General features: G+C 34.4%; 1 protein-coding gene across 3 annotated transcripts in view; it reads right to left on the bottom strand.

Annotated features, from left to right (window-relative positions):
* Positions 1 to 15,128, bottom strand: part of EPHA3 (EPH receptor A3) — a 355,677-nt gene that overhangs the window by 25,597 nt on the left and 314,952 nt on the right. For all 3 annotated transcript variants that reach the window (XM_023238873.2, XM_011285988.4, XM_045036779.1), the window contains exon 14: positions 1,076 to 1,225. In XM_023238873.2, coding sequence (XP_023094641.1) covers positions 1,076 to 1,225 — 150 coding nt within the window. The remainder of the gene's footprint in view (positions 1 to 1,075; positions 1,226 to 15,128) is intronic.

Here is a 15,128-nt window from a genome sequence, read left to right as displayed (position 1 = left end):
ATGAAGTAACTATTAATTCATTTGTACTTTTAAATCACCCAAAACAGTGATTTTTCAAACTTACTGTGTATCAGAATAATCTGGAGGACTTATTAATACAAAGATGGCTCTCCTCTGATTCGTCAGTCTCGAGGAAGGCCTGAGAATTTGCATTACTGCAAATTCCCAGGCCATGCTAGAGGTGGTAGTCCAGAGACCTCACTTTGAGATCCTCTAATATAGAGAAGATTGGGAAAATAGAGATGTGGAAGAGCCCGATTTTCCCAGCACTGTCACAGAAAACAGCTTGACTAGAGAAGTACAGAAAGGTTTTTATATCCAAATACAGTAAAAGCAGTTTTGTATGTAGTGAGTAGGAAATGACTAAAAGCATCTCAGCTTTCCATCTTAGGAATCTGTAAGATCCAGCTCATAGTCTCCGGCTAAGCATAAAGAAAAATCTCTGAGTGCTGATCCCATGTCAATAGCATCCTTTTACGAAGCATTTGCAAAGCATCACTTACAAAAACACAAATCCTTTTGAAAAATCACATCACAGTTACCACAGAAAGTTAAAGATCATTTTTCCATCCAGACACTTCAGGGTGTGTAACTAAATTCGTGTGCAAGTTTAATACATGAAGAGAAACAACATACTGCAGATTGGCTGTTTTGTCTGACTTTGGGAAATACTGTGTTTAAGGAAACAAAATGTTGGCACAGATCATTAATTAAACCTACGAAGGGTGGCAGTAATGTGGTTTATTAATATTACATAGAAGCACTTTTGTAGCAAAAATACTTCAAACAGTCCCTTATACGTATTGGTTATCTTTGCGGTCACTTATTTCCTTACATTCTTGCGACAAATGTCTTCATTTTCTCTCATTTCTAAACCCCTGCTTAAGGGAAACATGTAAAGTTGTAAAAGCAACTCAATTAATATCCTTGCAAGACCTGGAAACTATTTCATTTCTTCTAAGTATTCTGTTTCAATGTCACAAACTGGGAGCCACCTGGTTTCATTATGCTCCACTTCCTTGCACAGCTTGATCTCTTAATCTGAACCCATAATTCATTGACTACAAATACTTACATCCTGATTGGACATCTCCCAGTATGGTCTCTCTCCATAGGACATCACCTCCCAGAGAACAATCCCGTAACTCCACACATCGCTGGCTGACGTGAACTTGCGGTAAGCTATAGCTTCTGGTGATGTCCATCGGATCGGGATCTTGCCTCCCTTTTAATATAAAATCATGTACAGGCACGATCAATGCATAAACTAGCTAACATATAATATAAAACCCGACTGCAGTTGAGTGCTTCTCTTCTGAAGTGGAATATGGGTTTCTGCTGAGATACCTTGATATTCTATTTAAAAATTTTTTTTAATGTTTATTTATTTTGGGGAAAGAGAGACAGAGCATGAGCAGAGGAGGGGCAGAGAGAGAGAGAGAGAGAGAGAGAGAGACAGACAGAATCTGAAACAGGCTCCAGGTTCTGAGCTGTCAGCACAGAACCAGATGTGGGCTCGAACTCGGGAACAGCAAGATCACGACCTAGGCCAAAGACTGACATTCAACCAAGTGAGCCGCCCAGCTGCCCCTTGATATTCTATTTTAATATTAAGCAGAAATGAGTGGCATACCATGTACTGAACTGTTTACTTCCAATCATCAAGGAAAGGCAAACATTTAAAAACTGCTCAACTACTGCTGGTTTATATCAACTATGGCACATTAACTACTCATGTGCAACACAGTGACCCAAAGTAGATGTGCTAAAGACTATCTTAGAATTGAATGAGGTATCCTGAGTCAACCTTTATTGATTTAGCATAGATTTATGCTTGACCAAGCAATCTTAGTTCAGAATACAAGTTAATACTTGTAAAGAACTTATACCATTCCTCGACACAAAAGTTCTCGTTGACATTTGTTTACTAAATAAATTCAAAATAAAATTATACTTCTAAAAAACTCTCTTCGGTACCCAGTGCTTCACTGCATCATTAATGGCTGAAGTACCTTCCATGTCCTAGGTAGACACCATATGAACCAGATAGATATAATGACTATATTCCCAGAACTTATAGTCTGGAGGAGAATATTGCTTCTCTGAGTTATGGGAGGTATGAAGGTATGACTCCCATGGAATTTGCTCTCAGTTTAATAAATACGTTTAATAAAAATGTGTTGAGTAGCAACCATATGGGAAGTATTATGCTAGTCACTCCGGGTGAGACAAAAATAAATAACACACTAGCCCTTCTGTTGGGAAAATATCAGGCAAATAGGAATGATAATTAGTTGTTTTGAATAACGAAATGCAGAAAGAAATAAGTATCTAGTACTTTGTTTTCCAACTTTACTATGTATATGAATCATCTGGAGCTTGTGCCCATGGAAATTCTGATTCAGTAGCTGCAGAGTGTAGCCATGGTCTGCGTGTCTAAAAAGCTCCAGGTGATGCTGACCACGCCGGTCATGGACCTCGCAGTGAGTTAGGAACAGTAGCAGAGACAGCTGTGATGCAGAACAAGGGCCTGAGATGCTCACTAGAGAGACTGAGGAGGTCACATATGGATTGAGCCTTACAGGATGTACAAGTTTTTCATACAAGTAGTAGCTTTGTCCTATATGTTACCATACATAAAATTCTTGTACCCAAACTATAATTTGAAATCCTTTGCCTATGAACAGCTAAATAGATCATAAAGCTGAAGATAATGAGCATGAGCCCCATGAGCCTGTACTCAGTGCAGAGAGCAATGGTCTTGCTTAGACATTATCTTGGCAAATGTGCCGGGTAGACATTCAACAAGTGCTCACTGACTTGAATTGAATTACCTTTCTCCTAAATACGTGCCATTCTGTTTTTTCTTGGGAAGCTTTTTTCCCTGTCTGCCTTCTGCACCTAGTAAACTTAGTTGAACATCCTGGTCAAATGTAAACTCATTGGTGGAACATTTGGAAATGTTCCAGGCCAAGTTGGTCACTCCATGTTCTGTGATCCTTCTACCTTTTAATTATCTCGTGTAGACTGGGATGTTCAGAGGAGTTATAGGCTTGCTTCCTTTATCTCTGCATTCCCGTAGTTTAAAACAGGAGTCCGACTTTCAAGCTCTCCTGTTTACAACCTTGTTTCCTGGAGGTGTGTGTGTATTTGTTGAGAGAGAGGACTATGTTATGGGCTTAGAGTGGTAGATTTTACTGAAGATATTTAATGATTTTGAGCATTTACAGCCTATTTTTAGAAAATACATTGAGCCTAGTTTTTCAGAAAATGTATAAATACTAAGAATGAACCTGTGAATAGCATAATAACAGCTTTAAAAAATCATACTATTTATTTATGTCTTCCTTCCAAGCATGCTATTTAACAATGCTGTTATTTCCATAATAATAGTAAATATAAGAATTACTGAACAACAAGTTTTTACAGTCTCTACAAAATTATGAAAATATCTCCCAGGGTATTGCATGGATTAAAAATTTTAGAGTCTGAAGAATGCTTTAAAGATTTTCATTTGGCTCCATAGATAATATGCATCTTCTACCAACTGTTTCAATATTAGTATTGCAGGTACTCTACCAGCCTAAAACCTAAATTTATCACTGATAACTTAATAACCATTATTGTTTCTTAATATGAATATTACACTATTCCTTTGTAGGATGAATAAATACAATTTTTAAACATAAAAATTAATGCATGGCTGAGACTCATTCGCTGACTGAAAGTAAATGACCTATTTAACTGCGAGGTATGTCTATTTATGAGCTTACTCCAAAGACATCTTAGCAAAACAAAATTAAGAAATCAAAAATAAAATAGCCATGCATGTCTAAAATTTAGAGCACTGGGAGAAAAGAAAATTTCAAGTGTTAGATCGACAGCAAATGAGAATAACATTTTAACAGGAATAAAAGTCATACCATTCATTGCATTCTGTTTGTGATATCTCAAAGTTCAACATTCTAGGTCTTGTGGCAGATGGCTAGTCTGTTGCATATTGCATATTTTTTTTTCACAAATGGCAATGTGTTCTACATTGCCCCATGCAACTTGCAGTCCAGTATGGATAGGAGAGATTATCAAGTACTTGAGAGGGATATTTGATCTTCGTTCCCATTTTTTACACATTCTTTACACATGTTAGGTAATTTCACAACAAGCTCTCTCTACAGTAGCACTACTGATACTGCAGACCAAATTATTTGTTGTGGGGGCTGTCTTGTGCATTGAAAGATGTTTAGTAGCATCCCTGGCCTTTACCCACTAGATAACATTAGCATCCCTCCAATTGTTACAGCCAAAAATGCCTCAAGACAATGCCAAATATCCCCTAGGAGGAAAATTATCCTCACTTGAAAACTACTGGTTTAGATGGTATGTGACAAGCTTTAATTAGCAAGGGAAAATCATTCAGATGAGGTCCAGGATTTATCTGGGATTTTATATAGACTAAATGGAATTATCTTTTTCTTTTTTTAACACCGTTCCTGTACTTTCCATGGATATTTTTATTTATGTTCTTGTCAAATAAGGGTCAAGTTCAACAGAGCTAATCTTCTTATACTTGGGTTTTGGTAAATATAACAGTATCTCTTTGAGATATTTCCCTCTGTTTTTAATTATTTTTATGTTTTTAATATTTTTGTTACTTCATTTTCTCCTTTCTTTTTACCTTTCTTCCATTCTTTTATTCAAAAATAGGATAACTTCCTATTGATAGTGAAACTTTTCTTTATTAAATGGAGGTATGTATGACCAAAGAGTTTAGTAAAAAATAAGTTTTTACTTCAAGAGCAAACACTATCTGTGGCTACAAAAGCATAAATGTCATTGACATAGACACTGGATGCCAGTCTTTGAGGGCCCAATTCGGTTCTGAAACATGGATGAAAGAAGAACCCATACATTTTAATACAGTCGAACTTCCCGATAAGGCTGTCTGCCTTCAAGTTAAATATCTGTAGATCTGAGACTATCAAAATAAAATAAAATGAATCTATAAGAATTGAGTAAATTTTTTACAAGTCGCCCATCGTAGAGTTTATTCATACTTTTTCTCTTGACTGATCACAAAAGTTCCTCTCCACACCCACCTACTCCCCACCTCAACAAATTCAAGCTCATATTGTTTGACATTTTTTTTTTCTTTTTCAGGTCCAGAAATTGCTTTCTCCATTACATATGTTGGGGTGTATTTTGAAATTTTAGATGCATTTCGAATAACTGCCAAACACATCCTGCAGTGGGCTATCCAAAAATATGGATTCAGTGAGACAAAAAGTCCTCTTTGCCATACTTCTTTCCTGCCACAGTAAAACTATTCCAGTACAACTGTCCTTAATGAGCTAAAACTGTGAAATCAGTTGACAATTTCAAGTTTGGTTGGTAAAAAGCTACTGGGCATTCAGAGTACTGTAAAGCACAGCTTATTACCATAAAGATAATTTATGACGATGTGTTCTTTTACAATATATAAATACGTTGTAAAATGATCACATTTACTTAAGGTGCTGTCTATGTCTACATGTAAGCTTCCCAGATTTTTATGTATTTGAGAAAGGCCTGCAATTGCCTGGGGCAAGCTCAGAATCACAGTGCGTGGAGTGTGTCTAAAGCCTCAATTGCAGAGGGAACTCTATAAAAGAATTAGAAGCTAATGCTTGTTTCCCATATTTAGAAGCCCACACCTAGGGCCAGTTTCTCCCAGTGAGATGTCTCATCCTGTATAACTCAGTAATTGGGGGTGCAGGGGAATTTATAGTCATTGTTCCATTTGCATTTTTAAGTTGAGCAGAAATCAAGAGTCTTAGTTTCCAGCTTAATTTTAGCATACTGTTTAATTTTAGCCAAGTTTCTTAACTTCTCTGTTCAGCTATCTTGTCATTCATATCTTGTCATAGGATCGTGGGGGATATCTCTAACAGCTGTGCTGACCTATGAACAACTTTCTTAGATCTACTCCTTCAACTTTCAAATTTCTGTCTTAAACCTACATGTGTATCAAGGATGCTGACATTTGCAATGTTAATTATTTTGGACTCTTAAAGATGAACCTAAGCTTTGGCTACTACATACTTATTGGGTGTCATATCTGGATTGAATTCTATAGAATTCTTACAGAAAATTTAAAAGAGAAGAATAAAATGGTGCAAGTGAAGACACTAGGAATTTTCTGGAAAGAGGAATTACATAATTGCTACACTCAAATCCAGGATTAGTTGAAGGAGTCTGAAACCTTGTTCACTTTGTCCAGAAATAGCAGTTAGAGTAAACCTAGTCTCAAAAGATCCTGCAATTCAGTTCTCTAAGCTTAATGAATTTAGACAGTTCAAATGAGACATTTGGCTAAGAGCCTGAATTTTTCAGGCGCTCAACTAAAGTCAGCTCTTTCACTATGGGTTAGGGGGCTTCAAGTCTTGATTTCTAAGAAAAGGAGTATAATTGCTGAACTCTCTGGACATTAAGGCATAATATCTCATATCTGCCCCAATTTTTCTTTAATTATATACACAAATCTCTCCCTGCTGATTTAGTAAATGCTTTGCGGATCCACAGTTCACATTGCCTGCTGGTGAGCTCTGTCAGGTCATACTTAGAGTGACAAAGGACTTTGGAGAGTTTATCTTAGTAAACCCTAAGTAATTGAGTGTTTAACCTGGAGGCAAATATTGGCTTCTCAGGTTAAAAGTGGAACCATAGAGATAAATCATTTGACTCTAGGATTTAGCATCTATGTATTGTCAGGGCCTAAACTTCACTCACTGTAGACAACACTAGACAACAAGGTGAAGGGCAAGCTGGGAAGACTCCCAGGGGAAGCATCTGTTCTAATCCCCAGTAGTTCAAATCTAAAAGCCATTGAGAGAATTGTTTCAGCAGATGTTGATTGCCACAAGAGATCAGAGACAGATGATCTCTTAGGTAGCAAAGCCTATCCCTTGAACTTTTGAAATGTTTCAACATTATGTGAAATGTTTAAGAATTTCTTAAAAAATTGGAAAATCTTCACCTTGAAATCTAAGTTACTCTATGGCTACCCAGGTAATGCAATACAAATAAGTAATTTTTCTGTTATTTTCAAATTAGTTCCTCTGATATATAATGTCTGTCTTCAACAAAAACAATGCCAAAATTTATGGATAAGGTTAAAAATGTTTCAGAGTTCAGTGAGGTTTTAAATGCTAAACTTTGTGGTTTATACATACTTAACCTTAATTTTGTTTAAAGAAATTCATTTAAAAGTGTGTGTTTTTAGCACTCAGAATGCAATTTTCCAAAGAGGCAATGCTATAAGTAAATAAGTCAGAAAGATCTATTCAGTGTACAAGAATATTATATAATTGCAATAAAAATAATAGAAATATTAGATTCATTCTAGTAATTAACCAAAAAAGTGCAAAATTGAGTAAGTTTAATACTGATGATTGAAAAATAAGGAAAGATGAAATGATAGGTTGAGAACCTCATAATATCCAGAGAACCTCATAATATCCAAAAGACAATTCTGACTAGACATCAAGGCAATGATTCCCTTAAAGGTCTATGTTTAGTAAATACCTGCCTGAAATATAGGGGGATTCCAGAGCAGTGGTCAGCAAATGAAAAAGAAAAACAAAATCACAGGAGTGTATTTTAACCCTGACATATAGAATTATCATTGAAAAGGGGTGATAGGGCAGAAATGAATTGAATTATTAGTCATTCCAGACATCAAGAAGTAAGACTGACTTAGGACATCAAGACTGCTGTACTTCCTGTCCCCCCGACTCCCCCCCCCCAAAAAAAAAGAAGAAAAAAAAAAGAAAAGAAAAAGAAAATAAAAAAAAAGACCGCTGTATTTTCCAATACCAAAGGAATCTGGGGCTGGTCAATGGCTTTGGGGAACCTGGGAAAAGCTTCAGGCAATGTGTCATCACATATTTTAAAATGTGGAATATTCACAGTGAACTGGAAATAATTTCAGAAAGCGAGTTTTGCTAAGCTTCCAGGGCTCACCAACATTACGAACTAGACCAGTCACTATTAGCCTGATGTTTAGTCTGAGTTAAATCATTAATCTGACTACTTAATTTGTCTTCTTGCAAAGTGAGCCTGTTGGACTTAGAACAATGATTAAAATTAATTTATTAAATTGAAAACATAGTTAAAACAAAGTAAATCTGGTTAATTAACCTTGATATTTATATTATTTGTTCCTTCACTCTCTCCAATTCACTGCTCTAATGTCATTTTCTCAGGGAAACTCTCTTGATCTTTCTTTTTTTGTTGTTGGTTTTTTGTTGTTGTTGTTGTTGTTGTTGTTGTTGTTGTTGTTTTTCTTTTTTTTTTGATCTTTCTAACTAAAATAACACACTCGGCCACTACCCACATTCTCCATGTTACTTCTATGCCTTGCTGTAACTTTATTTGTTTGTTTATTACCTGAATTCCCACACTAGAATGTAAACTCATGAGGTCATAGCTTTGTTTTATTTACTGCTGGGTCCTTTTGCCCTAGAACAGTATCTGGTATATGGTAGGTACTCAAATATGGAATGAATGAATGAATGAATGAATGATGCATTTTAGAGAAAATTGTTAGTGCTAGAGATGGTGTGTAATATATTACATACAACCTTCTCACTACTATGTTCCACTCCAAAATTATAGCTATGATTTTTCTCCACATAAATCTAGATAAATTGTTTTCATGTGTTAAAATATTTGTGGTATCTAACTCTCTGAATTGGGTGACTAGAAAGTACCAGATCTCTCATTAAATTTTGATACAACATTGACAATTGAGATTACTAAATTTTCTAGCCTTTCTTGATTTTTGAATATGTGGCTTTATTTTGTGAAGCTACACGAGGCATGCTCATACTGATTCTCAGAGAGTAGGGAATAAAGTCATGACTGACATTATTTATTTTGGTTCAAAGCTTAAAACACATTATTATATGAAGGCCACTGATTAGATATTTATGTATTTTTTTTCATTCTTAGCTGAATGACATATGACATATACTGCTTATCAAAAGAATATAATTTTATTTCTGCATCACACTGGTTTTTGGTATGCATAGTTTTTAGTCCTTGACTACAGAATCAAGGTTCATATTTTCTATTATTTATGTCCTTAGAATGGAGGTATCCTGAACAGGAGCATTTAACTACTTAGCTTTTAACTACTTGCATTAGCCACTTAAAAAAAAAAATTCTTATCTTACAAATGAAATTAGGTAAAATAAAGCTATCATAGAATACATTGGATATCAAGTAGGCAAAATTACACAGGAAAAAAATCAAATAGGTTATTATGTAAAATAAGATTTCTGTCTTTTATTTGCTTAACACACAATGCCTGTGACAACTTTTTATTTGGTTTTATCTTCCAGAAATTAAATAGTTGCTAATGGGCTATAGGGCAATGTAACAAAAGGCAGAAGCTTATTATCCAATATAAAAATCTAACTGCTTAGGACTCAGTATGCATTTTCAGGACAGAAATAAAAAGAAAAAAAAATGAAAAATAAAGGTTATAACCAAAACCAAATCATCTGGCTTTCTCAAATTTCTCAAATCTGTTTAGGTAATTATATCCTTAAAATGAAATTGGGGGCTCAAGAATTGGAATTCACGTTATATAATATACCATATAAATTAGATAAAAGCCTATAATTTCTCTAACTTGATCCTGTTAAACAGCAAATTGAGCACCATTATGGCAGAATTTTGGACCCCATCTATTTGAACGTATGAATACAGGAATATTCATATACACAGATGCGTGCATGCACATAAAAAATGGTAACCATTCAAAATGAAATTTCATAAGGAAAAAGACTAGAAAATTATTTAGTGGTAAACAGTTCTCACCCATAATTCCATGGTTCTGTTAAAATGAAATAAAGTAAGCTGGTAATTCAGTGCAAAAAAATATAGGAAATGTGCCATAATTGTGCTTTGAATTCATATGATGGGAAACCAAAGAGAGGAATTCATTTCTTGTATGTTTTTCTCAACAACGAAAACTCTCTAACAGTATAAATCTGCAGAGCTAAATGCTCCATCCCAAATGAAATACAAGGCCTTTCAAGATGATTTGCAGCCCTTGGTATGCAGCTGCTTTTATGCTTTCAAGGCCTTTCTTCAAAACATGCTATAATATAATATAATACAATATGCCAAGGTGTTATATCATTTAATAAATACTAAGACATTTAGTTTTTAGAGTGTTTTTTCCTGACATGGTATCTATAACGTGGTTCTCAAAGTGTCATCCAAGCATTTCTAGGTGCCCCCCAAGAGCTTTTCAAAGGGTCTGCAAGACTGAACTATTTTCATAATAACACTAAAATACTATACATTTTTCACTCTCAAATCTCATGTGTATGGTGGAATTTTACAAAGGTTACAAAATGCATAATAACGTTGTATGACAGAAATTGTTAATGTTTGGAGTTTTTGCATAACTTAGTAGTGAGAAATGAGGAGAAATAGCCATAAGCGAGCATTGAAAAAACTTCTGCTTTCCTACTCAATACCCTTATAAAAAAGAGAAGACATAAAAAAAGTGTGTATTATGATCTTATCTGACCCTCTCCTCCCAAGGAATTCTGTTGGGACATAAGGAAGGAAAACTTGTGATAGACTTAAGATAGTATCAGAAGCAGCACGGGAAAATGTCTGATAAATTGTTTCAAGGTTTAAGGCTAAGCATTTCCTCAAGTCCTAGGTGGTTCCCTCCAGTTAAAAAAAAATAAATGCATAATTAGTGGACATAAATTCTGTTCCACTCTTCTACTTTGCCTGTGGACCACAAAGATGCTTTTAAAATGAGAGCAGCAGACATCTTATATTCATTCAGTGGCACTGAATCAAATGCCAGTGCAATTACCCTCTACCTAAAGGCAGTAACTTTTAGAAGAGCAATCTGGGAAAAGGCTTCGTGCACTGAGGCATTGAATACTAATTTTTGAATCCAAGCGACACTAGATGAAATGTGTTACGTGTGACTAAAGTAATGTGACTGGCTTTTTAAACCAGATTCACCAGAATGTGTTTGCCCAAAAAGAACGCCTTGACACACTGTTTTCAATGATGAGCTTGTTTTTCTGAAGGAACCATAATCACGGGACGCTTAATCAAATAAAGAAAGTGGATGTCTACGCTGAAAAATACTGTTTTTGGTTAAAAAAAGAACCAGACTTTATTGTACAACAAATGTGCTGCTTTTCTTATTTACTAACTCTAAGCTTATTGAGACCAGAGATTTTTATCTCAGGCAAGTATGTTTCCTCAAATACTACATGCTTAAATAATTTGGAATGATGCTATTGTTCACAATCTAATTTTAAAGATAATTTCAAAGGAGGAATTCCCAAAACATTTTGTGTAATAGCAGTGTTCCCACAGTAATACAAATTCCCAAGAATGAGTATGGCAGCACTTATTTAATTGTTTCAGTGTTTGTTTAAAAAACAAAATAGTAGTCCTATTACTTTAAACCATACCTCATATTTGGGGGTAAATTATAAAATCATTGTGCCAAACAAGGATTATTACAAGAGATTAAATTAAAGATTTCTAAATTATTCTAGAAATGTAGATGCAAATTATAGTTTTCTCAGAAGAAGTCAGGACCATCATAGATATTTTGAGTTCTGGGAAAATATAAGGATGAATATTAAATAAATTAAATGAATATTAAATTCTAAACAGCTATTTATTGGTAGTTAATGAGCCCATTTAGTTGATTTTTAAGAATCTTCTGAGAATAAAAAATGCAAAGGTCCTTTTGCACTTTTATTTCACAAGTGATAACGAAGAATTTTGACACAGTAATACCTTTTTTTCTATTAGTGTCAAGAAATGATCTTCTGTACCCCTTAGTCCTGACAAAGTAACAATCAGTACAAATGAAGCTCTGAAAGTTAACCCAATATATTCTCTAGACAGCAGATGATCCAGATTTGGAAGAATCTTCCAAGTTCCTACAAGAACAAACATTCCTTAGAGTGTCCTAGAAATCACGACTAATACTGAAAACAAGAATGTTCTAGTTTAAAAATGGGATATGGCACTGAGATTAAAACCTGACTGAATGTCAGGTTTGAATATTTCAAATTTTTTTTTCAACGTTTATTTATTTTTGGGACAGAGAGAGACAGAGCATGAACGGGCGAGGGGCAGAGAGAGAGGGAGACACAGAATCGGAAACAGGCTCCAGGCTCTGAGCCATCAGCCCAGAGCCCGACAAGGGGCTCGAACTCACGGACCGCGAGATCGTGTCCTGGCTGAAGTCAGACGCTTAACCGACTGCGCCACCCAGGCGCCCCCAGAAATCTAATATTTCAAATAAAGGCTTTTTAATCAAATATTTTTACTAAAACTGGAAATATTTCTTGTATTGGGTGATTGTTGTAACAACAAGGACAATACCAGCAAGAAGGATACCTTCCACGGAACGTGTTAAAAGCTCATATAGTAGCAGAAGGTTACGAAGGATATCTTTAGTAGCAGTGAGTAGAATAAAAAAAATCCTCAAAATTATAAATATATTATCATATATTGCATATGCTGTCTCCTGAGAACTTATAATCATAATTTATTGTCATAAAAATGATGCTTTGTTGTAGAATGCTGGGTGACTAATTTTTCTTGAAATCAGAGAAGGAACAAAGGAAAACTAAAAAAAAGCACTCGATAGTGCTGATGCATATTTACCCATGTTTTGTAATTTTTTCTTTTTTCAGACTTTTGTTTTCAGAGTCACTGTCATAAATTTAACTAGCTGCTAGATATACAATTTTATTTTATTTCTCTTGCTTTTAACCTAGTGAACTGTATGCCTAAGAACAGCAACATTTTTGTGCAGGACACATTTTAACAAATACTTAGATGTATGAACAGAGTGAATCCGCTAGAGGGTAGTTGAAAATGGGAAATGCTAACAAAAGTGTAGTGGAGAAAGCCATCGGGGGAGTTTCAACTCTTATATCAACTCATCGAGGAGTATCTCTGGGACACCGTGCTTCTGAATTTCTGGTTCTCCCACTGTGGCTTTATCACTTTGTAGATGAAACTCAGTCTGGCAAATCGGGCTCTTTCTTAGAATGTGAGACAGATGCCACGTGACACACTTGGTGGTTGATAATGGAATCATTAAAATTGATGATTTCAGAAACACATGAGTTTCTTTTTTTAAAAATTAGTAATGATTAGAAACCGGAAGAAAATAACAGAAGTTGACTTTTTAAAAACTGCCCATTTTCTTGGCTGGTGAGAGTACAGGGAAAGAGCCTCCTTTATATGTTGCTGCTAGGAGTGAAATTCCATAACAAACTATTTGGAAAACAATTGTGCAATTCATACATGAAAATCCACACATATTTGTACACATTTTGACTCGACAATTGTAATTCTGAAATTTTATCCTGAGGAAATAATCATGACCAGACATGAACCATTTATCAGGATTACATCAAAGTATTAAGAATAGCAAAACTTTGGAATGCTGCTCAATTAATAGTGCATTGGATAAATAAATAATGTACATGATTAAAATGGAGTACAATACATTATTTAATGATATTATAAAAAGTTAATCATCTAGAAAAATCCACATTTTATATTTTAAGTTAAAACAGGCAGATTACATAACAACATTGAGTGTGTGTATAAAGAAAATACTGGGTTGACAAATGGAAATCACTTTATATATAAGTATATATATATATATATATATATACATATATATAAATATAATATGATCCCATTTTTGTAACTATATACATAATTGGTAATTATTTACATATGAAAATGTGTAGAAAATATTTTGAAAGGAAAAAAATAAAATGTTAAAATTGGTTACCTCTGGTAATATCATTAGTGATCATTATATCTTTATTTTCTAAAATTGTCTGTCATGAAAAAAACTCTATAAAGGAATGTCTTTTCAAAGAAATCTGCCAATAAATATATGAAAAAATAATCAGATGCATTTGAATCAAGTTAAATACGAATTAAAACAATTAGGTATAATTTTTTCAAAATTAATAAATACCAAAAATGATGATATATAGTTTTATCAGGATATAGTTAAGTATGCTTTTAAAACAGGCACAAAATTTTGACACAGAAAATCCACTTTTAGGAGTATATCATAGGAAAATTATCAGACTCATACAATTATGAATACAGATGGATCAGTTATACATTTGTATAAAATATTGAAAGGCTACCCTTTGGTAAAGTACAAAATCCATTCATGATAAAAACCCTCTGCAAAGTAGGTCTAGAGAGAACATACCTCAACATAATAAAGGCCATATATGAAAAACCAACAGGGAGCATCATATTCAATGTTGAAAAACTGAGAGCTATTCCCTTAAGGTCAGGATGAAGACAAGGATATCCACTCTCACCACTTTTACTCAACATAGTACTGGTAGTTCTAGTCACGGCAATTAGACACAATAAAGAAATAAAAGGAATCTAAATAAGGAAGAAGTAAAACTCTCACTATTTGCAGATGACATGATACTATATACCGAAAACCCTAGATACTTCACAAATAACTACTAGAACTGGCATCTGAATTCAGGAAAGTTACAGTATGCAAAATCAGTAACAGAAATCTGTTGTATTCCTATGCACCAGTAATGAACCAGCAGAAAGAGAAATTAAGAAAACAATCCTCTTTACAATAACACCAAGACCCATAAAATATGTAGGAAAATAAGCTTAACCAGAGAGGGGAAAGACCTGTCCTCTGAAAACTATAAAACACTGATGAAAGAAATTCAAGATGATGCAAAGAAACGGAAAGACATTCCATGCTCATGGGTTGGAAGAACAAATACTGTTAAAATGTCTGTACTACCCAAAGCAATCTATACATTCAATGCAATCTCTATCAAAATACCAACAACACTTTTCACAGAACTAGAACAAACAATCCTAAAATTTATATGGAACCTGAAAGACCCCGAATGGCCAAAGCAATCTTGAAAAAAACAAAACATTTGGAGGCATCACAAAAATGGTATGGTACTGGTATAAAGATAGACACACAGATCAATGGAATAGAACAGAAAACCCAGAAATAAACCCACAATCATATGGTCAATTAAATTTTGACA

This window comes from Felis catus, chromosome C2 (assembly GCF_018350175.1).
Source record: "Felis catus isolate Fca126 chromosome C2, F.catus_Fca126_mat1.0, whole genome shotgun sequence".
NCBI lineage: Eukaryota > Metazoa > Chordata > Mammalia > Carnivora > Felidae > Felis > Felis catus.
This window is presented reverse-complemented; position numbering and strand designations above follow the sequence as displayed.